Here is a 26,095-nt window from a genome sequence, read left to right on the forward strand (position 1 = left end):
AGCAATAATATGTTGAACAACCCTGAAATAAATTTTGTCATGTAAAAAATTAATTACGCATTCCAAACCTGGTCACTGTAGTCCTCTGGGAATTGCCTCCGCACCTCAGGATCTGTAAATAATTGACAGATAATATTAATTGGCTTTGGATTAGTGAGCAAGCAGAGAATCACACATTAATATTTGATCAGAAGATGATAGCAACCCTGGCAGGGGATCCAAGGAGGGCAGCTGAGGCTGCTCTGTTGATAAGAGCAGGGAAGGACTTTTCAAGGCTCTCCCTTTACCCTCCTCCGGAAAGACAAAAATTGTCTACAAAACACACACACACAAAACATATGAAACCATAAATATCCATGCGTACACACACACGTATATGCAAATATATATTTATATAGAAATTATTTTTTAAGAGATGTCCTGGTGCTATACTGAGCTTTAGGCTGTTACCTTGTGCAACATCTTTCTGGCTGCAATTTGCCAGCCAGGCTTGTCCCCAGGAAACGGTTCCCAAACACACTGAGATTTTGTTTGCAATTGGCTAACCGGTTCTGCCAGCTGCGGACACCGCATCGACTAACCTCCAGAGAAGTTTACAGTGATACCAGATCACAAGCACTCAAAATTACTTTATAGTAATGTTAAGCTATGCTCCCTAGAAAACAAAAAATATTTATCCACAATTTGAATGAAGTAATACACACACACGCGCGCACACGCAGCCCCTCCTGCTCCATCCCACTGCCCTGGGCTCAGGCTTGAGGGGAACAGCAGCTCTTGTGGCCCAGGCACCAGACACCGCTAGTGCACAACAGTCCCACCCAAAACTTCTCACCAGCAAAGTTCACTCCAGTAAGAATTTCGTTGACTGGTGATTCCATTGCTAGCAGATGCAAACTTTTCATTCAGGTGTGTTCTATTTACGTTACAAATACAGCAAGACTGCATGTTAATAAACTTTCTAGCTTAACTTTTCCCAGACAATCAAATGCTTAGTTTTACCATTTCACCGTCACACGCACACACATACACAATATACCAAATTTTATATATGCGTATGAGTAAACCCTTCTACATTAATGCAACAAAGTGAAGTACAGAGCTTGAAGATTTCCAGGTCACAAAGCTGTACGAGCTCAGCTGAGGGAGACCAGAGTAAAACTTTCCCGCGCAGTCACAGCAGCACGTGGATTCCTCGCCACGCAGGTGTCAGCCAAGGGACAACGCGAACCACTGATCGCACACTAGGTGAATACAGTTTTCATTGCTAACACATTTAGTCTTTCTCTCTAGCTGTAGAGATTCTACCTCACATCTATGCACATTAGAGCAGTGTATTGATTGCTCAATCATAGTCAAGATATTATTGTGAGTATTTTAGTAAATACGTGAATGTTTCCAAGTTTTAAGACCTATTACTGCCTCTCTCTACAGAATCCTGTTCAACAAAAAGCCAAATACAGAAGAATATTGAAATTAGCCGTGAACTTTATAATCCCATTGTTCAATTTCATGGCATTTAAGACACTACCTGCCCCTCCTCACAAGTCTAGATGTTAATCCATGCTGCAACCTGATTTAATTTTCCAGATGACAGGATGGGAACATGCTACAATGGCACATTAGTGTAACTATGCTGCTCTTTTACTCTCAACTTCTCTTACATCATGGAGCGAAGAGTTTTGCTTTTAGAAGAGGCATGCTTAATTACCTCTAAAAGTAGAGGAACTCAAACTGCTCTGTATTTGAGGTGTTACCTCACTGGCAACATGAAAATGCTTTTCACAACAGTTTTATCTAGAAACCAAATATAAGGTCTGCAACTCACACACAAAATGCTGTTCGGAGTTCAGTAAAGTGATCCAAAAGTGGGAAAAACTGAGAGCAAAGGCAACATAAAATATACATCATAGGAAACAGGAAGGGAGAAAACCAGAACACGTTCAGCAAATCACTATGATTTCCATAATTGTTTTTATATTATTAACACATCAAGAGCCAGACAGGCAGTGAGGAGCAAAACGTTCCCAGGCAGTGGTCAGCACTATCTTACATATATTCTTTTTAAAATCCTTCCAAAATAAAGCAAGTTAAGCTACAACTTCCTCATGGAATTTTTTACTTAGGGCTATATACAGTTCTCCAGAATAAACTGAAGTTAGCTCTGATCTAAATGCTAATGCAAACATAACCACAAAACCTGAAGAGTTGGTCCAGTTAATATTGTATTTCAAATCTCTCCTGCAGTATGAAGTCAGTCAAATCCCACAGAACAAGATCAGCTCTTCCCTTCTACAGCATGAAGTTGTAACACAGCAGATCAAGAAGCAACGTATTGAAGAAAATGCATGTGTCAAAGATCTAATACATATTAAGAAAAAGGATATTGGAAAAGTTATGCATTGGACTAGTTAGACTCTTTCATAAAGTAACATGTTCCATCTTCAACTGCTATTATTTACTCTCCTGGATTCCTACACGGAATGGTGTCAGGTTCAATCGAAACTCTTTATCAATTTTTTAATAGAAGTTGTGAAACAGTTGCATTGCAAGCATAGCGTGTTCAACATTTGAAATACAGTTGCGGAATTACCTCTATATTAAATCCTTAACTCCTTTTGTTTCATCCATAGTAAGAAATCAGTTTTTAAAAAACCTGTGGTATAACAGTACAGACTAACTTCTCCTCTACTAACATTCTAAACTGTAAGAACAAGGCGACATTAGGAAGCGTAAGATGTCTTTGGTGATCAGAAAACTCAGAATTATTTCCTTACAAAGAAGAGCAGAAAACGCTGATATAACTAAAGCTAGAACTATAAAAAGGGGATGCATAGGACAGAACTCAAACTAAAATCACAGAGACCAAAAATAGAAGACAAAAAGTACTTATTTCAAGTCTTGTTTGTTACATGTTTCTCCCGTCTTCATTTGAGGTCTTCAGATCTTTTATATGCAATGGTTAATTACTTTGGTGATACCTCAAGTCCACATTAATGCACGGTTGATGAACCTTTTGAGTTTGCTTTACTATGCACTTAAGGGGATATTTCTCTTCATAACCATCTGTTCTTCAACCAACCCAGAAATTTAGTGTTACTGGAAATCTAAGCCAAACTCCAGGAGGCCTGAAAGGCACAAATTTTGAATGGATTATGGTTTTAATTCTTTTTTTCTCCCTGTAATTTTAGTCAGTAAACTATACAGCAGCTAAAACATGCAAAAAATACAATTAGGTAACATCCTACTACAATGTTCAAGAAATCCACAAAGTCTGGCTTATGAAATTAAATACAAAGTGTTTTGAAACATTTCACAGGTTGCCTGCAATAATTACACGAAAGTGTTTAAATGTAGAAGTTGAATAGGAACACCTACTTTAAGTAGGCTTTTTTTGGTTTTAATAATTTGTTTAATTTGTGTTTGATCAGTATATTTTTTTCTCGTAAGGTTTTCAGCACTCTATAAATTTAATAGAGATACGTTTCAAGTGCTCAGGCCATGGATACTGAATTGGTTTCTCTCCTGCTCCGAGCCAGCAGAGTTGCCTGGTGACAGCCCCTCCACTTGAGCAGCAGCTGGCAAGCCCTCCCTGGCCTGGAAACCCAAAAGAAACAGTTAACTAATATTTCATGCTATGATTTAAATGTGACAATCTGCAAGTGCAAATACCACACAGGGTAGGATTTACAAGATAAGATTTTCTTAAGTCTCAAAAGCAATAAAGGAAGAAAAATAAGCAGACCTCCATCACATAGAGCCATCATGAGGCAAAAATGAGTCCAGAGTTAGTGCATCATCTGGAGTGAAACAATATCGGACACGAGCAGTGATTGTGTAAATCCGCCCATTTAACTTATATTTCCAGAATGCAAATTCCTAAGTTACGCAAGATAAGACCGAAGCAACTGGAGTTTTGACATTTTTACAAGAAAGTCGCTCTCTTTACTATTTAGAAGACATGTATTTCAAATTGCTTATATATGTCTATCTGCTTTCCCAGATCATCGCTTCTGCTGAAGCTTCAAGGATATGCAACCCAAAATAGCTTCTTTAAGCGGGCTTTTCAAGGGAAAAATAGAAGATTTACATTTGAGAAAATGAGAGTCCATAGCCAACTCAATTCATACCTAATATTGGCATATTAACAAGCACCTTCATTCAAAAAAATCCTTGTTCAATTAATTTTAAGAGAAATTTTTACATAATTTCACATTTTCTACTTTCCTGCATCAACCAGATAATATTTAATTCTGTTTGTTGTTTTGAAGAAAACCAGGAATAACATTTTAACGTCATATTGCTTTTTAGAAATACTATATTACAAGGAACTCATGTAAAACCACAACGTGGTCATGGCAATCAGTCAACTACATTACAAAACATAAAGGAATTGCTCATGAAAACAAATAGTGTTTTCCAACATACTGCCAGGCTTCTCATGACTAGAAAACACTTTGAGTTTTATAAACATTTTCCAAACTGCTTTATTTTCACCATTTTTGGGTTTAGTTTTAAATGATATTATGGCAATTTTAAGTTGCTAATAGCCTGTATTTTCCATGTATTACAGAACACTTTACAGTCTTCTAACTTTTCTTTTACATCTTCCCAAAATTCACCAAACATCATAAATTCTGATAGGACATATTACTAGGCAAATATATACAAGTACTGCAGAAATACATTCATTGTTATATGGACTGTCACATTTCAGGTTTCATCTCAACTGAATCAAAAAGCACTTGGAACAAAAGTGTTCCAGCCGACCACACGTTCTTGAAGTGTTGGACTACAAGAGGAAAAACACCCAACTCTTCAGCAATGGTATAATTGCCTGAACTACACAGAGAATCCCTCCTTTGTTACACATGCAACAGAGAATCCTGATTTCTAAGCCTCAAGCTATGTAACTTTATAATGTTTAAAACTCTGACCTTACTTTCATACTTTCAATATTGATAGTCTCAAACTGTTTTCAGCTTCAAAGTTATCATGTGTTCCTTTAGTTGAGAACCACCAGCTCCCACCGACACCACTCCGCGCTACTGACCCGCACAAATACCAGCTCTGACGGGAATCTCCCTGTGCAGCAATACCGCGTTTCATAGAAAACAAGCTCTTCAGAACCATTTGGGGATTTGATGGCTTCAAAATTTCTGTTATTGCATCTCTGTTTATTTCAGGACACTTTAGTTATTCAGATGGCATTGAAACAGAAGGCAAAGTGTATGTACCATGTATACGTAAAACGAGCAATTTATTAATTTCCCTTCTCTTTTCCTTGCCAAGCTCTATTACACAACAAACTCCTAACTACAGTTTCAGACTTTCTCAAGAGCTTTTCCAATTCTTTTCAATCTGTCCACCCTTAGCAGCAGATTTGCTGAGAACAATTTTTTCCTTCACTACCAACTCCAAAGGTAACCTAAAAATGCAGCTTTAATCCACTTGCACCTTCTTCTCTCCGCAGGTGGATCCACAAGGTGCTGAAGTGCGGATGGTCACCAGCCCCACGGTGCTGACATGCAAATCTATCGGGAGGACTAAGGACCCGAGGAGCGTACCGTGTTCTGGCCAGCTGGCAGCACACCGTGGTCTCCAACATCTGCACATCATCATGGATTTGCAAGAACATCTAGTTTTACACAGAACGGGAGGGAAAGCTGTGTCCTGTAGACAAAAAGTCCTCAGAAGCAGCTTCTCAAACCAACTGAGAAAGCTGATGGATAGAGCATTCCCAGAGCCGTTTCTCCCACAGTGCTGCTGGAACCATCACTGATGTCAGCGCCCACCGTCCCGTCCTCACACTGATCGGTGTACGAGAAGGGGAAGCGGTTTTCAACAATCTTAAACACTACAAGTGAGCCCAAGAGCTGTGGCTGCTTTTAGCACAGCCAAGCACATCTGGAGGAGTGTCCACTCTGTTCTCATTATCTCATACTGTGTGTAACCGGGCTTCCAAGCTCCAGTTCTGAATTCATACCATCTTTGGATTCTCTTCATTAGAGTACAAACTATCAACAGGTCACTCTAAAAACTCGCCTTGCCATTAAACTCTTATTCGTCCTACAACTAATAATCCACTTTGGTGTATAGAAGCAAACAGCATTTACAGTAATTTACTTGTTGCAAAATAAACATTTATCACTAATTGTAATATCACAACACTAATACTTCACACCATAATTGTTCCATAGAGGCTCCACTGCCTTTTCGTAAATGATCAAACTATTGACAAAGTTCTCTCCATCTTTTTATACCAGCATATATGTTTAATTTTTAAACACGAAAGATTAAATTAGAAGTTACCCACACAAACAACTCCTTTTAAAAAGGCTCAAAACACTGTATTTACATCTGCAAGTACTCACTTTATTACTACAACCTTTATAACAGGGCTTAGGTTTGCTTCAAACAAAACAGGGTTCTCAGTGATAGAAGCACAAGAAAAAGCACTGCATACAGTTAGTCTACAAAGAATTAACTGGATTAATTAGCAAGGGATTTGAGAAGCAGCTTGGAGCTAGAAAACCAAAACACTAAATTGTTTAAATACTTTGGCAATGGATCAAGGTTTCTAGGCAGCCCTATGTTCCATTCTCTCCTTTTTTTTCCCCCCTCGGTGTTTTAACACATTTAACCTGACGAGGTACTTTTTCATAAGATATGAATGACACTGTCAAAATACCAAAAAAGAAGATGTGAATTAAAAAATGCCACAAGCTGTTAGCAATTCTGCCAACATGTATAAGCCCAGGCAACATTAATTAAAAATCAATAGCTTAGGACATAAATAGCTCTTATCTCTGTTATAGTATATCTCTAACATAACTCTTTATTAAAGTAAAAAAAAGAGCCAATGTCTTTGCTATTATACTGGCTGAATTGACCACAACAAAGCAAAAGAAATAAGGCAAAAACACTGAGCAGAGAAACACGTATGAGAAAGGGAGGACAGGGGTATGAATGATTGGAATGTTTCAACCTTGGCTGTCATTAACACAACTGCCTGGAAATAGCCACACTGCAAATACTTGCCGAAGTTACCAGGAAGAACGTGTCGGGTTTTCGGTGCTAACAGGATTCTGTACCAAATCCTGCATGCCAAGGAAATAACGTAAACATCTTTGTCAGCTAGAGCTTATTAATCAGTATTTTTATTAAGCATCTCAACCAAAGATTAAGTTACTGTAAATTCTCCTATAATTACAAAATAAAGGTGAGAAAGAGGTAGGAAATTGCACTCAACTTCTTTTTCTTTGGTTATACAATCTTCAAACTAAAGTTACATTAGAAGGCATCAAAGCTAAAAGATTTAAGCTAAACCAGGAACTTAAACCACCACTTTCGAAAGCTGTTTTCAGAGTGTCAAACATCTGAAAGACTTAAACCCATTTTGAACAAGAGCTCACCTGAGGCACACCACGCAGGACGCACAGCCTGGGCCTGCCAGAACTCCTAGGCTGTTGTGATAATTCAGATTTCTGGCAAGTTTCTACAGCAAAATTATTAATTAGGGGAAAAATTCATATACATAAGACCTATGTGTACATATGACAAGATGCCAAAAAACTACAAATTTCAGTGGAAGACTAGATCATAAAATGGTAGGACCCTTATGGTGGAATTCTCAGAACTCCAAGGATTATTTTGATAGTCATGATTGCAAACTGGAGCTCTCAAGAACATCTCACAGCAGGTGACTGAACTATGGGGCACTCCTGCTTCTTCTTCCCACCCCTCGCCACAATCCCACCTCCCAAAAATTTAGTTTATTGATTAGAGCGCGGTGCAAGAAAATCACAGGTTCTGTTCCTAAAGCACAGACACCAAGTGTCGGACAGGGCAGCAGGAGCCCTCGCTTCCCACAAGAGCTTTTGCGCTGACTTTTCACTGAGCTACAGTCAGAAATGACACATCCTTCCGTGGGGCAAAGGTGGGAGGGGGAAGCCGAGCAGAAAAAAAAAAGTTAATATATCATTTATATACTTTCTGGGGGAGCGATTGCAAATTATTTTTTAAGATATGTTTCTGTTTTATAAGATTATCTTGAACTACCTGGATTCTCAACTGTTCAACTTCCATTCAAGCTATTGCCAATTCCAGTTAACCTTGTTTAAGGTGCACCAAATGCAAGCTCCTGTTGCTGCATTTGAAATAATCGCTCTCTAAAAAGTCAGTTATGGAATCTTAATTTTTAGTAGGAAAGGAGCATTAGAACACAGAACTGCTGCTCATAGTGTCCTCTACATTGATTAAACTGCAATTCCATCAAGTTTCCCCAATAATGTTTTATGACATTGTAAAAATACAAACTATCGCTTTAACACTTCAATCATCTTCTCCATTTTATTTTATCATTATAAATTAAACTGATTATAAGACGCAGAAGTGATTTGTAAACTCTTTCAAAGGCCATGATTTACATTTTTCTTCTACGAAGATATTCCCCTAACATGCTCCACTTGCGCTAAATATTAAATGAAGATACTTAGACTATATATATGGCAAAAATGGACAATTTTTCTGATATGTTTTGGGATTACTTCTAGCATTCTAACACTGTTTATAATACTGCTGCAAATACTGCCACCAGTAAAGAAACAAACATTAAAAAGGTGTCCTTTAAGCTTCCCTTTAAGGCATCTACCATAATCGTATAATTTGCTCTGGACATCATTAAAATGTAAAGTTAATGAGGATTCAGCTGAAAACAGAAGAAATGTAACCTATTTTCAGGCAAAACTTCTAACACTGCAATCAGAGAGAAAACCTCTTTGATGTCTCTTTGTCTCTTCTCATTAATTTTCTTTTGGTTTAAAAAAAGCACAAAGGCTGTTTAAACTAAAAAATGCATAGAAGTTTAAACATGGTAATTATAGTCAAGCTGCAATGAGGTCATTAGGTTTTTAAAACTTTGAGATAAACAAAATTGAAATGCATGACTATTTTAAAAACATGTCAATACTCAATTTTAATGGTCCATGTGATCCTCACTGTATTCTAAGGATTTAGTCTAGATACAGAATTGCTTCAAGATGATTTACTGAAGGACCCAATCCCATATCCAGGGTAAAGCAATCAAGAAATACATCAAAATGCAAAGTGTTGTAATTACTGTATTAGTGGATACCACACTTGGTATTTGTAAGTGCAACAAATCATGCTTTTTGCCATCTCCATGCAAGAGAGACAGCAAATTGTGAGGTTCTGCTACTTTTAACCTCTACAGTTTACTAAAGAACAAAATATTGAACAAGTAAAATAATTCTATTTGCTCACTACATCAATTTCTGATTATGAATACTGCCAAGGTACACGCAAAGCTATATCCTTCTCATTTAACAGCAAAAAATATCTGTAAGAGCTCTTTAATTACATCGTACTGACGGAATCCACACTATCCTGAAGTGGTAAATTATTAACTAAAAATACATACAAGTAAATTTTCTCAAACCATAATCAAAACCATTTTTAATACTACTGTGTACAAAAGAAGATGATAGATTATCACAAACACAAGTGAGGCTTTAAGTCATTAAGTAAGTGCAACAAATACACAGGACAAACATAATATTAGCTTTGGTGTGGAAGGACATTAATCACAATAAAGCAAAATAAACATAACATTTTTCCATGTGCAAATATCACCTCTAGATAAAATGGGATGAGATAGGATCAATATATCAGCCTGTGGTAATTGTAAGTATGAATTTTGATGCATTTGTGCACGTAGGTTATAGCTTTCATAGAGAATTATTTACCCTATTACATCTTTTTAACGTGTTTTATAAACTCTTGAAAAAACTGAGTGAATGACCAACAGGCAAGTATCAGGTAAAATCAGATACTACATTAGGTGAAAGTGAAGAGCAACTTTAGAAGAAAATCTCATACTTAATGCAAAGGCAAGTTTTATGGATTGTGTTTTGTTTGAGGGGGGTGGTGTGGTGGTTGGTTGATTTTTTTTTTCCTTTGCCATATTTTATTTATTACAATTTGATCCTGCCCTTCACTACAGGCCAGTTCTGATCCACCATCTCTTCAAGTGCCTATTGAAGAGCCAGCAGAAGCCAATTTTCATTTGGACTGAGCCATTTCCCACACCCTGGAATCTTTCTCTACTTGCACTGTCCTAGTGTCATACTCACAAAAATATAAAGCACATGATTTAAATAACATTAAGTCAAATATGAAGGTTCCCCATATGAAAGGTCAGAAGCCTGATTCTACTGTACACCTTTTAGCATTAGATTCGAGTCTGCATTAGTTATTTTTTGTAGGTGTTTTTCCATGGAGTGATGATTTGGTTTTAGAATCTTCGGAGCAGAAGATCTCAAGGATCTCAAAAGCATCTTATGGGTCAACTAGACATAAATGAAGAGTGATTATTTACTTCAGAGATAATACAATGTAAGAAACAATTCAGAAAAAGTAATGTTACCACTACTTATATTAATAACTATGTATAGTTTCAACGTATATGACTCTTCAAAGGAACTAAAGATGGGATTCAATTAATCTCAGTAGAATTCGATCACAGTTGTGAGTGTAACTCCTTTCACCACCATTTAAAATCCTAGCACAAATTTTAAGTGTGGAAATTCTTTTGGCTCAGTAAATAGGACCCTTCACTCCTGCTCCTCATCTTTAAGTGTGGTGCTTCCCACCCAGATTCTGCCATTCTACAGGGTGCTCTTCTGCACAGTCTTATATTATTCGACTGTCTACAGTATGCATCATTTGTTTTTACTGGTTAGTTCATCAATTTAGAACACATTACTCCCCAAGTAGCCAGTCATGGAAGGGCTCAGAAAAATCTGAACCAACTTAAATATTGGGGGTTTTGATTGTTGGTTTTTGGGGGGGGGGTTGTTGGGTTTTGGTTTTAATCCCTAGGGAAATATAAACAAATGAACTCTCCAGACTATAACCCAGTCCAGATAACAGATTATCACTATCAATTGTTTGTTCCCAACCCTCCATCCAGGGTGGATCATCCGTAATACTGTAGGTCAACTTCCTTGGTTTCTATCCCACTCTTCCATGAAATAAGCCCTATTAGCAAGTACATCAAAAGGCGTTTCCACCTAGAAAAGACAGAAAAATCATCTTCCCAAGACCAAATTATCTGTCAGCATTTGGAATTTTGACAAGTGGTTTATCAAAACTTGGTAGTCCCAGCAGGACCAAAAACCTCCTTCCCCACCAGTCGGGGTTCGGCGGCGTTCCCTCAGCATTCCCTCAGCCCACTCCAGCCAGGGAACCCAGCGCAAAGCAGGTGATGCATCATGTTCACAAAGAATGAGTATGTCAGGATATTAACAGAACATAATACAGTTCTTTATGATTAGAATGTGCCCTACTGCTGTCAGTCACAAGGACGGCGGCAGGGATGCAGCCCAGGCACGGCCAGCACTCCCTGCGGCACGCGGCGGCAGCAGCAGCCTTGTCTCGGGAGCTCAAAAGGTGGCGTTTGGATTTCGTTTGGTTGGGTTCGTTTTTTTACAACCATTGCTGAAGTAAAACAGTAACCTTGAATTAATTTTACACTGTTTTAATAATAACTTAACATCAAATCATCTTTATTTCTAACTCTATTTCAATCTTTAAAAAAAAACAATAGACATGACAATAAAACCTGGCGTCTCTTTTTGTTCATGACAAAAAAAAAAATACCAGAGCAAAGAGAAGCAGCGCACGACTGCCTCGGGCACTCCGACAGGCCACTCTTTGAATTAGAGTTTACATGCTCTTCTTGCAAGGAACTACCTAAAACAAAAAGAACAAGTAATAAAAACACATCTAGTTCATCTTTTGCTTTACCAAATTTGCTTTGCTTCCACGTTAAAGGAGTGCAGAATTATTGACCTATGTGTCAACAGACTAAACACGGACACAATTTCTAAACTCCAATATTTCTATTGAGGACCCACATAGGAAGCGTCAGTACAACTGTGGATGGCCCAAATGTCTGTCATTCCTGGGATGGTGCTTACAATATCAGGGAGGAAAAAAAAAGAAAAAGCTGTTCTTAATCTACAGGGAGTCTACTTTAAAGTCATTACTACTTTGTTTCTTTTTCATCTGAATGACAATCTAATTAAATGTTCTTTATAGAAATGTCTGTATCTAGATTAACAGCTGATTGCAGATGCATTAAGCTTTGAGCAAAAGTTAACACTCATTAATTAGATTACCTGTTGTGATTAAATAAGGACAAACAAAAACAAACCACCTTGGAAAATTTTGTGACTGAGAATGACACTCCCCCTTTAACAGCAACTTTTGGACTGTACTCAGAGTACAATCTCTTTGCAGTTATTCCGGTCACAGCCCTGCTCCTAAAGGAGCACATTAACAGACTTAATGGCAACAAGTGCGTCATCCAATTCTTAAATGTTTCAAATGCCAAAAGATGAAATGTTTCAGTAGTATTTGGTATCTAAATTGAGTCACTAGAACTCTTTAAAAAGAACAAGGACCAAACTCCTCTATAAATTCAAGGAAAACTGTAAGTACAGCTAGTGAATGAAAATAATTTGTTAAAAACCACTAAAAAACCTCCCTAAAAAGTTTCAGTTTAGCAGTTAATTTCAACCTGCAGTTAAAAAGGCACTAGCTGTCAGTCAGTTTTCTCACCCAACTCTATCATGAAAAGAAAAACTGACAGATCACAGGAGCTTGCCTTTGTAAACCAATTCGGGAACTTTCATGCTTCTTATTTGTTAGGTTAAAGGTTAAATTGCTGACCTCTGCCCTCCTGCTTAGCAGCCTTTCCCTTTTTCTGTAAAGCTTTATTTTGGGGCTGTATTTACATGGATTAGTCTCTTTTCACGCTAAGAAGGAATCTGTTCACAGCCAAAGCCTTAGTTCTGGTTGTACAAAAAGCAGTCACAATTATTCAGCAGCAGACAATGACCATATTGTGGATTTACAAAAAAACCACCTCAGCCATGGCAAGTTCTGTCCTTGCTGCACAAAACAATAGAAGAAAAATCTTATCAAGCATTCAAGAGAAAGCAAACAAAGCAGGCCCACTGTGAACTTGATGAAGATGTCAAGCTCCTTTAAAAAATATAAATCAACAAAAGAGTTTAAGGTCTTGTGAGTGAGACTTTCTGAATTTTTCTGTCTAGTTAAACAGTGCCAGCAGTAGCAACCTAGTGCAGACTAGTAAATACATGTGAAATAGAAAAGACCGTAGATAGAAGTAGTTAAAGCATGAACCGAAAAGGACCAACGACAGATCTCTTCCCACAAAATATCTTAGAGAAACAGAAGAACATTCAGCTATACTTGATATTAAAATTTTTGGGTTTTATTTAATCTATCATCAGCTAAGAACACACCTAAAAAATGTGTTAGATAAAATTTATGATGACTTGCAATATAACAGATTGTAATATTTTTTCAGAAAGTTTTTCTTCAAATTTGAGTTACGTATTTCATTTATACTGTAAAAGCCAATCCGTGAACTGTCTTCAAACAAAACAGTTCAGACTATGTTACTTGTTTGATCTGGACACTGCAGTCCTAGTAAGTTCTTCGTGAAAATCTCCCACCTTGTTTGTACTTAGAAGAAAAGTGATCAAGTGGAAACAGAAAAACAAAGCAGCAGCTTAAGAGAATTAGAATTCCCAAATGCTACCTATCTACTTACATTTGGTTACCTTTCCAATCCTGCTTTAGGAAGTTAGGTGTAGCAACATAATACTGAAAAGATGGGATAGGAAAGCTTGTGATACCTGAGTTACAGCACATATTCGAAAGAAAGCACTTATTTAATGGGAAGAGGCATGGATTTTGCACTTCCTTGTTATCCTTAAACCTTCAGTATGTTACCTGTTTCTCAGCAGAGAACAGGCAGACTTCAACCAATATTTTCACCTTAAAAAATAAAGGTTGCTCTGAGAGGTGCACAGGTAAGTTTTACAAACTTTTGAATTACCAACTCTTAACTTAATCCTACTGCAGTAATTCTATGTTCAAGACAATACCTCATCTACTTGGGAGATGCCGCTCTATTATCTAAAATTACAACAAATGACAAAAAGATAATGATAAGGAGTAGCAGTATGGCTATTCTGCAGAGACAGAAACCTGCGAACTCTCTCTACTTGTGAAAGTCCTATCATGGAAACCATAGTGACAACCGTAGAATAATTTTAGGGCCCAAGCACATCATGACTTCTCCCAGTGGAGTAAAGGACTTCCATTAGTTTAAGTTATAACATTTGTGATCTACTGGGGGCGGGGGGGGCGGGGAGGGAAAGGGCCATTACAACACAGGGCTAGAACATGAAAAGTAAAGAAGGAAGTACTTAAACTACTCACAAGCTTCTAGTAGGAACAAGATTAGTAGTACATGCTACTCTCAGAGCCAATTCAAATGCAAATTTCATCCTTTCTCTCAAACAATGATAAACTCCCTCAGAGTTAATAGTTTCCTTCTAAGATTCATCTCCCTTTTCAACTTAGTGGTATGTTTTTGAGAAAAGAAAGAAGCACACGGAGACTCTTACAGCAAGACCTTTTAAATTCTGTCATAAAAGAAGTAGTATAAACTACATTTCCTTTACTCATTTCTTAAACTCTAATGCACTTACACTTTGTCCATGCTATCACATTTAAGTTTCTAACTTACCATGCTTTAAAAAAAAAAAAAAAAGAGAGAAGTCCTTTAACTAAACTAAACCATTTTAGCTTTTTCCTTGAACACACAGCAAGAATTTATGCTACACTTACAAAAAGATGAAAGATGAGGTCCTTGGAGAGAAAGGCCTTTTGGCACGCTACATGGTGAAGCTGCAGATTTGACATACTTTTATAATGTCTGCTTTGGCGAGAACACAAAAACCCCACACAAAAGCATGCTATGTCCTCCCAGACAGGGGTGTAGGGGGGGTGTCTTACTCTTCCGAGCATTTACTTTCAAATATTCACACTTTAGAGACTATTTCGATCGGTTACTTTAGACTAACAAATTCTCTTTTTCTACTCAAACAGCGTGACAGTTAGACTACAATTCTCCTCACAGCCCCATCTAACAACAGAGGATCTTTGGCTGAGGTCCAGCAAGATCCTTAAATCTGACACATTCTGATGAATGATCTTCAGCAGTTTTAAGATCATAAAGCGCTTTGAAAATTAAAAGAAAGATTTCTTCAGTAGTTAGTATACGAATATAACAAAGAAAAGCACAAACACAGCTTTTAGATACAACAATGCTGGAATTGTACAACATACCAAAGAGTTAATGTGCCAGAAATACACAAATCACCAATGCTGAGCATGGATGATCATTATTTCTAAACAATCTAGAGGGGAAAGGACAGAGATCACAGCCGAGCTGATCCAGTGATCATTTCCTTTCTCAGCTCACACATTTCATTGTGGTTTGGCAGAGTTCTGCCTGGACTGGAAAAAAAGATCTTTGCTTTTTCAACTTCTTTGGTTTCAATCAAGTTTTCTCTTCATACCTTATTAAGAATACAAAACACCCTCCAGATGTTCCTGAAGCTTACACTTCTCGGAATCAAATCTTAGGATCACAGGATAACTCAGGCTGGAAGGGATCTCGGGAGGTCTCTAGTCCAACCTCCTGCTCAAAGAAGGGCCAGGTGTCAGGTCAGAGCAGGTGTTCAGGCTGTGATCCAGTCAGGTCTTAAACCTCCAAGGATGGAGACTGCACAACCTCTTCCAGTGACCCGGTCTGATACCTGACTGTCCTCATGGCGAACACATTCCCAATACTCAGTCAGAACTCCTCTGGATTCAGTCTGTGTCACTGCCTCTTGTCCTGCGGCCACACACCACTGTGAAGAGCCTGGATATCTTATCCTGCTGAACTCCTCGTGGTATGGAAGGCTGCTATTTGGGTGATACCTTATCGGGCTGAACTCCTTGGGGTATGGAAGGCTGCTATTCGGCTCTCTGAAGTCTTCTCCAGGCTCAGCAAGCCCAGCACTCTCAACCTCTCCTCACAGTGCAGGTGCTCTAGCTTGCTTACCCATCTTGGTGGCCCATCATTGAACTGGTTCCAGTTTATTGATGTTTTTCTTGGAGGCCAGAACAGATTTTTTCCTTCTGCAATCAACTGTCTTGGTAACTAAGAGGGAACCTTCTATACGAAGCATTGCAACAGCCTGCCCAAGGAAGTGGTTGAGTCACCATCCCTGGAGGTGTTTAAAAGACGCATAGACGTGACGCTTAGGGACACGGTTTAGTGAAAGACTTGGTTTGTGGTCGAACTTGATCTTAAAGGTCTTTTCCAACCTAAATAATCCTAGGATTCCATGATTCTATATGACAGTCAATGGATAATGCTGCTTTCATTACTTCAAAAGTTACTAACCAAATAAACATTTAATGCAAGTTTGTTAAAAATTACATGAGCAATAAAGCTACTTGAATGTACAATTGTCTGTCAGTAGCTCAGAACACAAGTCTATCTCCCATTTCAGCCAGGGGCAAGTGAACTATGAAATATACTAAAGCTTTTAATTGCAGTTGATATTTAATAGTCACATGGAAAACATCCTTTGCTACACAAACTTCTGAATAAAACAAAATAGAAACATGTTTTACCATCCCACAAACCAGACAATCTCCCACACTAGGACTGTTACAGCTTTGGAGCAATTCATTCTCCTCAAGATCACGCCAGAAGATTGATATAAGAATTAAGGGCATTGTAAGTGATCAATAGCACTATTATACTAGACATGAACTTCAAAACCAGTTGTCTTAGTTAATTTTTGGATCCATTACACAGGAAGAAATAGTTTTTTAAAACACACCTGCTAATTTGCTCCTTATAGTCCTTTTATACATTGGGCTTTTCTGAACAGTAACTGCTCCTTGCCATTCAACATACATACCCTGACTGAACCAATTAAAAAAAAAAAAAAGTTGCTATATATATTCTTGGTCTTCTGGCACAGAACAGCTAGTCAAGAAGTAGAGAAGACTACAGGGAGGTCTCTAGGTCTGTATTTCTAGAACGGTGATTTGCCTGGAATACAGCATCACTGTTAAATACAGTTGACGCTGAGAAGAACCGAACCACCACCTTCATTCAGAACAGAAGGACACAGTATTTGGAGATACACAAATCTAAGACTTCTGAGAATAAAGGGCACCTCTTAAATATTAAAAAAAAAAAAAAAAGGTTGGGAAAAATCTTTCACAATATCATTCAGAGAGAACTAGTAACTTTAGAATAGACGAGTAAAAACAATTTCTTTTTTTTACTCACTAAAACCAATTTCTGAAGGTTTTGCACCTACAAGTGCTCACAACAAACCCAAAAATACAACTAAGTGAAACTCCCACAGAATCAGTTGGTTTATAGAACAAAATGTATACTAAATTCTCCAATTAAAAACCTGTAAAGTAGTTTCTGTGCTTTTTAACCCACCTTCCCACAGCAGGGAATTAATCCCTCCAGGGGGATGCAAACAAACTTCAAAGAGAAGATTATACCCAGACACTAGTACTGTACAATGTAATGTTTATGGTCAAATTTGTTCAGATTTTCTGGCACTAGAATCCAGGTCAGATGTGCAGAAACAAAGCACAGTTATTAAAAGGGCTCCTGCAGTTGCATCCCATAGTGGTGATGGCAGACAGCAGCAGGACAGCCAGAGCTGGATTCCACTCCCAGCTCCTAGGGAGGCTTTGGCAGGAAAGACTTGCAGCTCTTTGACTTGCACCGATTGTAACAAACAACTACACATATAAAAGGAGACAAGTGGCTTTCCAGTCAATAAAATATAACAATCCTTCCTATCAGTTCATTATACCTTATATACAATACACACATGACTATTTCATAAAAGATAAAAGGGATATTACTTCAGTATATGTTGACTAATCATCGTTATTTAATTTTGACATCCCTCCCTTCTGTAACATTCAAGAGACTGATCTCACAAAACAATATCTCAAACTAAATTCTGGGATTACAAATTTCAACCTTCGCTTTTTCTGTTTATTTGTTCAAGTTTCTCAGGTTTAGAGATCACAAATACACTTACATGTTGGTTTCAGCGGTTATGGGACTTCTCGAGCATGAACACAGGAATACTTGTCAGAAATAATATTACAGAAAAGTACTTGTATAACTATGACTTGATAGCAATGTTTGGTAAAATCATAAGCTGCGTTCACGCCTTATTTCTAGCTAAAAGTCATTGGCTCAAAGGAAGAATTCTGGGAAAGGATAAAAATACTTTTGTAGACAAGAAAGGAAGAGGAAGTAAAAATAAATTCTACACAAGAAGTTTTAGAGTATTTTTTCTTTCAAAACTACCTTTTCCTTATATAAGCAGCAAATACAAATGTGAAAATGCATTTACTTTTTCAACCTAAGAGTTATTTCTATTTTAAAAGACAAAAAAGGCAAAACAGTCAAAGGAATCAGAAAATTGTCCACAATCATGGACAGAGGCAAGAATTTCTCATTATTAGTCCTAAATGTGAAAGATTCCACAAATCCAGTGATTAAGATATCTTTAAAAGCTAGAACAGTATAATATTAAATACACTTCATCCTCTTACAATACATAGTTCTTAAGAATAGTTTTAGCCAATAAACAGGTAGAATTAAGTGTAAAACAGTACCTTTCCCAATGCAGCTGATTCCTGGACAGGTTACTTCTGCATACACTTCAAAAGTAGTTTCAGGATTTTGTCTGAAAGAAAAAAAAAAGTATTTAGCAGACTGAGAATTTTTTTCAAGTGTGCTTCCAGTCACTCAGTCAAAAAGCTTCTATGAATGCATATGTTACAGTGACAACATGATAAACTAGATTTCTTCGTTTATAGTCTGTAACAATTTCACATCAGATCTTTCTGCCTTACTAGTATTAACAAGATACAACTGAAGCTCGGATGAGTCAGTATGAACAGGGTGTCTGACAAACTTCCACAGAGAAAAAAGATTCAAAACAATAGAAGTCAAGCACGCAGAACCTTTAAGTCAGTTCAATTGTTGTGACTAGTCTGCATTTCTAGATACTAAAACATCACAGGCCTATCATTCAGAACTTTGCCAGAAAGAGCAAACCATGCCTTTACACTTTCACAATGCCACTCAGAGAAACAATTATTTCAGTTCTTGGCCATAAGAGTAATTTTGATTATATGTGCAACTTGCAAAAGTAAGTTCATTTTATTTCACCTTCACTTTCAAATGAGAAAGTAAATCACCTATGGGCTAAATACAGGGGTTTTTTTCCAGGAAAAAAAAAACCCTGAATATTCTTTTCCCTTCACCAAACTGAAAACAGAGTCACATTGTCCAACACGGGACAAACAACCCATATTCACATTTTCATTACTGTGACTCTTGAGTTCAATTTCATGACACTGATTTACTCAAGAAAAGGGAAAATAAAAAAAGAAGCTGCAGTCAAAAGGATCCAAAGACATTTTATGCATACATTACTGGAAAACTTAAGAGGTTGTATTTAGGATACAGACAGTTCCCTCTTTAATACCTGTCAAAATATTTCTACCTCTTTGTCAAAAAAGAGGCCATGCTGAAGACTATTACATATGCACAAGGTTTTACCTACTCGATCCAAAGTCTTAAATCCAGAAAGCTATCAGATGCACACAAAATAAAGAAATAGGAGCAATAGTCAAAAATTATGCCAAATTCAGCTACGAAATGTACATGAGGCTTGAGGAAAGAGACTTATTCTGCTCCAGAGTTACAAACATATCAGTAATAAAAGTAAAAATGTTAATTATATATGACTTAAGAAAAAAAAATTAGCATACATTTTCAGTTCTTACCAATATCACTCTATAAGTGAAGCTCTGGAAGGCGGCAGGTGATTACATAAGAAAGTATATTTTGAGTTAAACTCCTGACTACAACAATTTTAGCTACTTCAAAATTTTTTTATGAGATTAAAGAGAATCACACATTAGACTGTAATTGTTTAGTTACTGAAATAAGGATTTTGTAAATCTGAACATGTGACATTTTATTCTTAGATTTTCTGGTGAAAACCAAGAATCAAAACTGCATAACTACTGCTCTAGATTTATTGCTGCTTGTATAGTGATAATATTGTCTCCTATGTGTTAATGTAAACTCCCTAACATTAGAAATTTGTTGAGGTATAATTAACTTGTGAATTTCTTGTGAATTTGGTTAGCTCACTTAGAGCTAAGGATGAAAATAATGACAAAACCCATATATTTTATAGATATGTTTGTATGTATGTTAGAATTCCTACCAGAATAATAATTTAAAAACTGAAACTCATCTTACCCAGCATCTCAACCCAAATATATTAAACATGTCAAGGAGTCCAGCCTACTCTTCAGAGAATTTCTATTATTTTTAATCCTACTTTAACACCAAAAGGAATTAAACAAAACATTTCTAACTACGCCACAAGCCCACTTAGTGTAACTAAGTGGCTCTAAGCCAAACCCCACACCTATTTAAATCCACAGAAAAGCTACCGTTGGTTTCAGTAGCACAGGATCACACTCCACAGTTTTACAGAGCACCTCTCAGGAGCAACAATGGTTCACAATTCAATCAATTTAATTTGCCGTCAATTCCCAACTGATTTGCCTTAAGTAGCCATTTTTCAGAAAACTACATTCCTAAGCTATGAGAAATCTAAAAATCAACAAATCACTATTATTTTGCAGTATAAAACAAACTTGCATAATTCTGCCTGTGCTACCTAGAGCAGCTGCATATAATCTGCTTCCAATCTTGAGAGTCTGAGCTCCATTCCTACAGTCATGGTACAGGATGAGGATGAAATGATATCCACGTAACACCAGAGATGTGTTTTTCCTTTCATCTATATTACTGTGCAGCCTTATCTTACCCTCCTGGTTTATGTCTCTATTTTTAGCACCTTGTTTCCTTAATTAAAAGTTTATAAATTTTATAATATTTTTACAGCTAATGGATAAAATAACAAACACCTTTTTAGTATTATGCCAGAGTCTGTGTTCAAATTCTTTAGTGAAAACACTGTATACCACAGCTGGCAAGAGCACATACTACATACCAAAACTTTCAGACAAAAAGACATTAAATTTTGTATTTTAATATTCCATGACAAACGTCCACTTATTTCTACGAACAGTGAAATTAAAGTAGCTTTGCCAAGTCAGAAACCAAGTATTAAAGGCTGCATTCAACAAGCTAACACCTCAGTACGAGAATGAAGTCATTGTTGAATTCTGAATATTTTATAACTTTTCAGTGGAATTAAGGAAACAAGTCACTATGAGATTTCATACAGTTCGCAAATATAGCATAAACATGCATCATAATATTTTGGAGTCCATGTTTGACTATTAAAGTACTCCGCAGACATCTAATGGCACCTGTGCATCATATTGAAATCTCAACCCACTGAAATCATCCACAGCATTATAAACTTAAACACACACAAAGTTTTCTCTCCTCCCAATAGCCTCCAAATAATCACTTAAAGACCCATGGTCAGTTATCAAGTGAACAAACATGCAATAAAAAAATACATAGTGGACATATGTACAAAAATACATAATACCCCCTTTATTTGATAACTGGATAACTTCAGAAGGAAAAAGAAATGTAGGAAGGAGTTCTACGAGAAAATAACACTTTTGTGACAAATGCTAGTTGTATTAATTACTTCAGATCTCTCTGATGTAGGAATAGCTTGAGTATCAAAGCTATCCATAAGGAATTCAATTTTCATTGAAGTAATATTTTAAATGAGGTATTTATGTGCCTTTTAAAGTCAAAATTATAGTTTTTTACCAAACTGCAAGATATTTGTGCAGAATAAAATTAAATCAACTCCTTCTCTGAAGTTGTATGTATGGAAGTTGATACCTTAAGCCTATTTCATTTTTGTCAGGAGCATTATTTTCTACACGTAGGAAAATGTAATAGCACTTAGGACAGAAAGTATCATTCTACTTAAAAATTGAGGCACAAGAGAGGAGCGTCACACTGTTTGGTAATTAGTTGTCTTGTAACAAGACTTAGTTGCTCACCTCCTGCAAATTGCACCTCAATCCCTGATTAATTTCCATATATTTAACTTTTTCCACCTAGTATTCCCTAGGTAGATAACACTACATTTCAATATAGAGCAAACTTCACGTTAAATATCTGAAAGCATTCTCAGATTCATATCAGATATCTTTTCTGTCATCACTGAAATACAACCACCTCTGGAAAGAAACATGCCAAGTTTTTTAACAATGCAATGCAATTTTGTTGAATAGATTGATATTGACACATTATTAAAAAAAATATATATATATATATATGTATCTCCTTTCTCTCTTGTAATATCTTGAGTACTGAAGGCTACCAAGAAGCACTAGCAGCCAGGTTAACTACTTACATGATCCTGCTGGCACAGAGTGCCCTGCACGTACCGTACGACACACTCCAACACGAAGCTTAACCTAACAGTGTAACCCAATACTCAATTTACCTTTTTTTTGCCTGCAGCTATGCACAAGCCAAAAGCTTACAGGATTGCTGGCAACTTCCTGATTTCTTTCACTTCAGTCTGATGCAGATACTGATAATTTTCCCTAAGCAATCTTTCAGTTAAATGACTCACTACTATACATCCATCAAAAATAAAACTGACACATATGTCCAGGATTCATGCGGAGTATATTACAGTGTGTGCAAGCGATCACGTGCCAAGGAGTTTAATATCGCTCATAATTATCAATCGATAGCAAGAGGCAAGAGATCTGATTACGGGATTTTTGCTAAGGCTTCAACACATGTTGGCCACACCACTGAAGGAGGCATGCCTCAGTATACCCAATTATAAAATAGCTTTCTCATTCACACTTCCACCTGCCCCAATAAGGGTACTACTTATCAACTTGAAAATCTTTGCTGGATCAAACATCCAGCTCAGATTCAGACAGGCTCTCTCATTCTTTCTGTAGTTAAAAGGTGTTTTGAAATTTTGGCCTTACTCTACTTGGGGATAGTGTTCTGTCCGAAGTAGAAAAAAGCAATTTATTAATTGTTGCTCAAGATAAAGCCACCTAATAACACAACAGACAAAACGCTCTCTCACAAAGTCCAAGATAAATTTAACTAGTTTCTCAGACTTTGTTTTTTGTAGCAACAGTTGAGAACCCATATGCCAAAGAAGTGCAAAAACTACGCCTGCGGCACCTCCCAAAGAAGGAAGGTTGCCTCCTGGAACACCAGTCACCTCAGAGCTATCATTACAAGTACTCATTATCCACTTACATTTTCCTAAAACACCTGGCTGGAGAGACACACATTTATGTCTATCCAGCCTACGGGCTTGGGAACATGAAGATGTGTCATCACACTAAGGACACTACAAATTATGTCTCTTCTAGTCTCATATTCAAGTTAAACAAAAAAGGTGAAAAGTTAAAGCCCTATGTAACCCTGAAGAATGCTGTGTTCAAGAAGGAAAAGCAATTGCTCAGCAGCACCTACCGAAACTGCTGAATAAAACACAATCTAACTGGATGCCTCCACTCTGTCACACCTTCCATGCACAAAGATGTCAGCACTCCCTGCTTGGTGATAGCTTTATTACACCTCTACCTGTCTCAGAGGAACTGAATTTGTCTGGAACAGCATATGAATGGACTGATATCTTTAATGTGACAATACCAAACATACCAACAGGACTTTCCAATAAATCAACCATTAGTTTTATGAAAATTTTAAAAACATTACGGGCACAGAGCTGCATGCCCAACACATGAATCAGTTGCGTCACTCTTCTTCCCCCAAATCCCCTTGCTAACGCACTTCCAAGCTACCCTATCTAGACTATCCATCTTTCCTTTCGCACACTCTAAGGTAGGCAAGAAGGCTTTGAACTCTCTCGACCCCACAGCACCCCCAAAGCAGAGGTCAGCGGTGCTGGCAATGAGACTCCTCCCTTCCAGCAGCCCCAGCGCTCCTTAAGGCCTGACCGACAACCTTCAAACTGCCCACCCAGCCTGGCCCTGTGGGCTGCCACACAGAGAGCTGAAAAGTCAGGGAGAAAGAGCAGACGACAGAGCAGGTTTGGGTTTGAGGGCGGGAAACCACAGTGTCCTCCTCTCCTCAGGGCAGAGGGGCCGGGGAAGCTCCGGGGCTGCCGCCGAGTTGGGCTTTGCCGGGACGGGCCCTCCGCCCGCCGCCTCCTCCCTCCCGGCCCGCGGGCTGGCCTGGGCCGGGCAGCGCTCTCCGCCTTCTGTGTCCCCCTCCTGCTCGCCCTACCCCGAGGCCTACAGGGGTCTCGCCCGCGCGGCCTCACACGGCGCTGGCAGGAGGGCGGGGAAGTCCCCTTCTCGCTCTCCAGAGGGCCTGCAAGCGGGGCTGGAGAGCTCCGGGGCGGGGGGGGGGGGGGGGGCACACACTCACTTGATCCTGGATCCCATGGTCTCTGGGGGGCCGCATAGGCCCAGACCAGAGAGAGAGAAAGAAAAAAGAAAAGAAAGGGGGGGGTGGGGAGGGGGCCGGAGCTCGGCGGGCCGCGCTCTCCCTCCGCCGCGATTCCCCCTCACTCCATCCCGGCCCGCGCCGCCGTCGCCGCAGCCGAGTCACGGCGCGGGGGCTGCCGGGAGCTGTAGTGCGGGCGGTCCCGCCGCGCTGTGTTGGCATGGCAACGCACGGCGCGCGCGAGCAGCCCCGCCTTCCCCCCCTCCACACCCCCCCTCCCCGCGGCGGGCGGGCCCGCCCGCCGCGGGGAGGGGGGGTGTGGAGGGGGGGAAGGCGGGGCTGCTCGCGCGCGCCCTCCCCTCAGGCTGGAAAACGGCGGAAAAGTGGCTGGAAAAGAGCCCTACAGAGCAGCAGCGCCAGGAAGGGGCTTTAGGGGGACCGTGGAGGAGGAGAGCTCCCTGCCCGCCACGGCGCTGCCCCTCCTGTCAGTGGGGAGTCGCCGCCAGGCACCCCCGGCAGGGCCGGGACCAGATCCAGAGCGATCCTCTGGAAATGATATCCAGGCCCAGGACTGGCCGCCCTGGGAAGCTCTGTAAAGAGGGGAGACATCCCCACGGGGACAGTACCTGGTGTCGAGAAGCGGTTGGAGTCCCCGGGCAGAAATAAATGTCCAAAGCCGAGGGGCTGCAGAAGAAGTCGAAGGAAAAAAAAAAAAAAAAAGGGCAGAGGGGGGCTGTGAGCTGGTGCTCTGGCAGAGCCGTGACAGGACATTTCGCACTGTGGGTCGCAGAAACCAAAGCTGCCGACAAGGCAATAAAGCCTGGCTAGAAAGAATTACAGGACCAAGTATGGCCATAAAGGGGACTGGAGACTTCTCAAGAAAAAGTGAAGGAGAGATGAAACGCAGCCTGCTGAAAACAAAGCTTATGTTGACTCAAAAACTGCAATAAGACAGATTTTGATACGTGCCTTATTGGAGCTGGCAAACAGGATCAAACAGGTACCCAGCAATTTTCTTGAACACGTTTTACAGGAAGTTTTCAGGAAAGGTTAGACAATTTCTAGAGTAATTTAACAATTTCTGACTTTTTAGGGTTGGTGATGACCTGCAGTGAGGAATAAAAAAGTTGGAAATGTGGCAAAAGATCTCTAAACTGCAAATCACTGTGGGAGCCAGCCGTTTGGTTGAAGAAATCTAGTCAGCTAGAAAGGTGCGAGAGAGAAAATACATAACATGCTTTTATATCCCATTTGCTCGCCAGAGAGGCTGAGTACTAGAACTCATACCACCCTCATCCAAGTAATAAATACAAAATATGGTAAACATTTATGCAAAAAAGTCCGGGAAGATTTATGCACAGTTAGAGTAAGCCAAAGAGATGTTTGAGTAGATGAAGAGTGTTTCTCGTACTAGTTTGGGTACCTGAGCTGAGGGTGGTTCCCCCACAGGTTCCAGCCACTGCCACGGGAGCCCCATGGGAGCTCAGGCCTCGGTGTTCGGCCGTGGCCTGGGCTGTGCTGTGGTTGTACCTCTGCCCAGGCCCAGTCCTGAACTATTGTCTGGGTTTCCTGGACTGCCCTTAGACCTATTACCTTGATTTTGCCTGATGGCCTTGGTCTGTGGTTCGGATCTGTTGCTGTGGGCACCCCTTGCCCAGCTCC

The 26,095-nt window shown here is 39.1% G+C and overlaps 1 protein-coding gene across 7 annotated transcripts in view; it reads right to left on the reverse strand.

The window, feature by feature from the left end:
- The window catches only part of DENND1A (DENN domain containing 1A), a 158,624-nt gene extending 134,051 nt beyond the window's left edge, over positions 1-24,573 (reverse strand). For all 7 annotated transcript variants that reach the window (XM_065648461.1, XM_065648462.1, XM_065648458.1 and 4 more), the window contains exons 1-3: positions 24,416-24,573; positions 18,631-18,701; positions 69-112 (exon numbers count right to left, since the gene is read on the reverse strand). In XM_065648461.1, the coding sequence (XP_065504533.1) occupies positions 69-112; positions 18,631-18,701; positions 24,416-24,432 (132 nt within the window). In that variant the 5' untranslated portion in view covers positions 24,433-24,573. The remainder of the gene's footprint in view (positions 1-68; positions 113-18,630; positions 18,702-24,415) is intronic.
- Positions 24,574-26,095: the final 1,522 nt, after the last annotated feature.

Source organism: Caloenas nicobarica, chromosome 19, assembly GCF_036013445.1.
Source record: "Caloenas nicobarica isolate bCalNic1 chromosome 19, bCalNic1.hap1, whole genome shotgun sequence".
Lineage (NCBI taxonomy): Eukaryota > Metazoa > Chordata > Aves > Columbiformes > Columbidae > Caloenas > Caloenas nicobarica.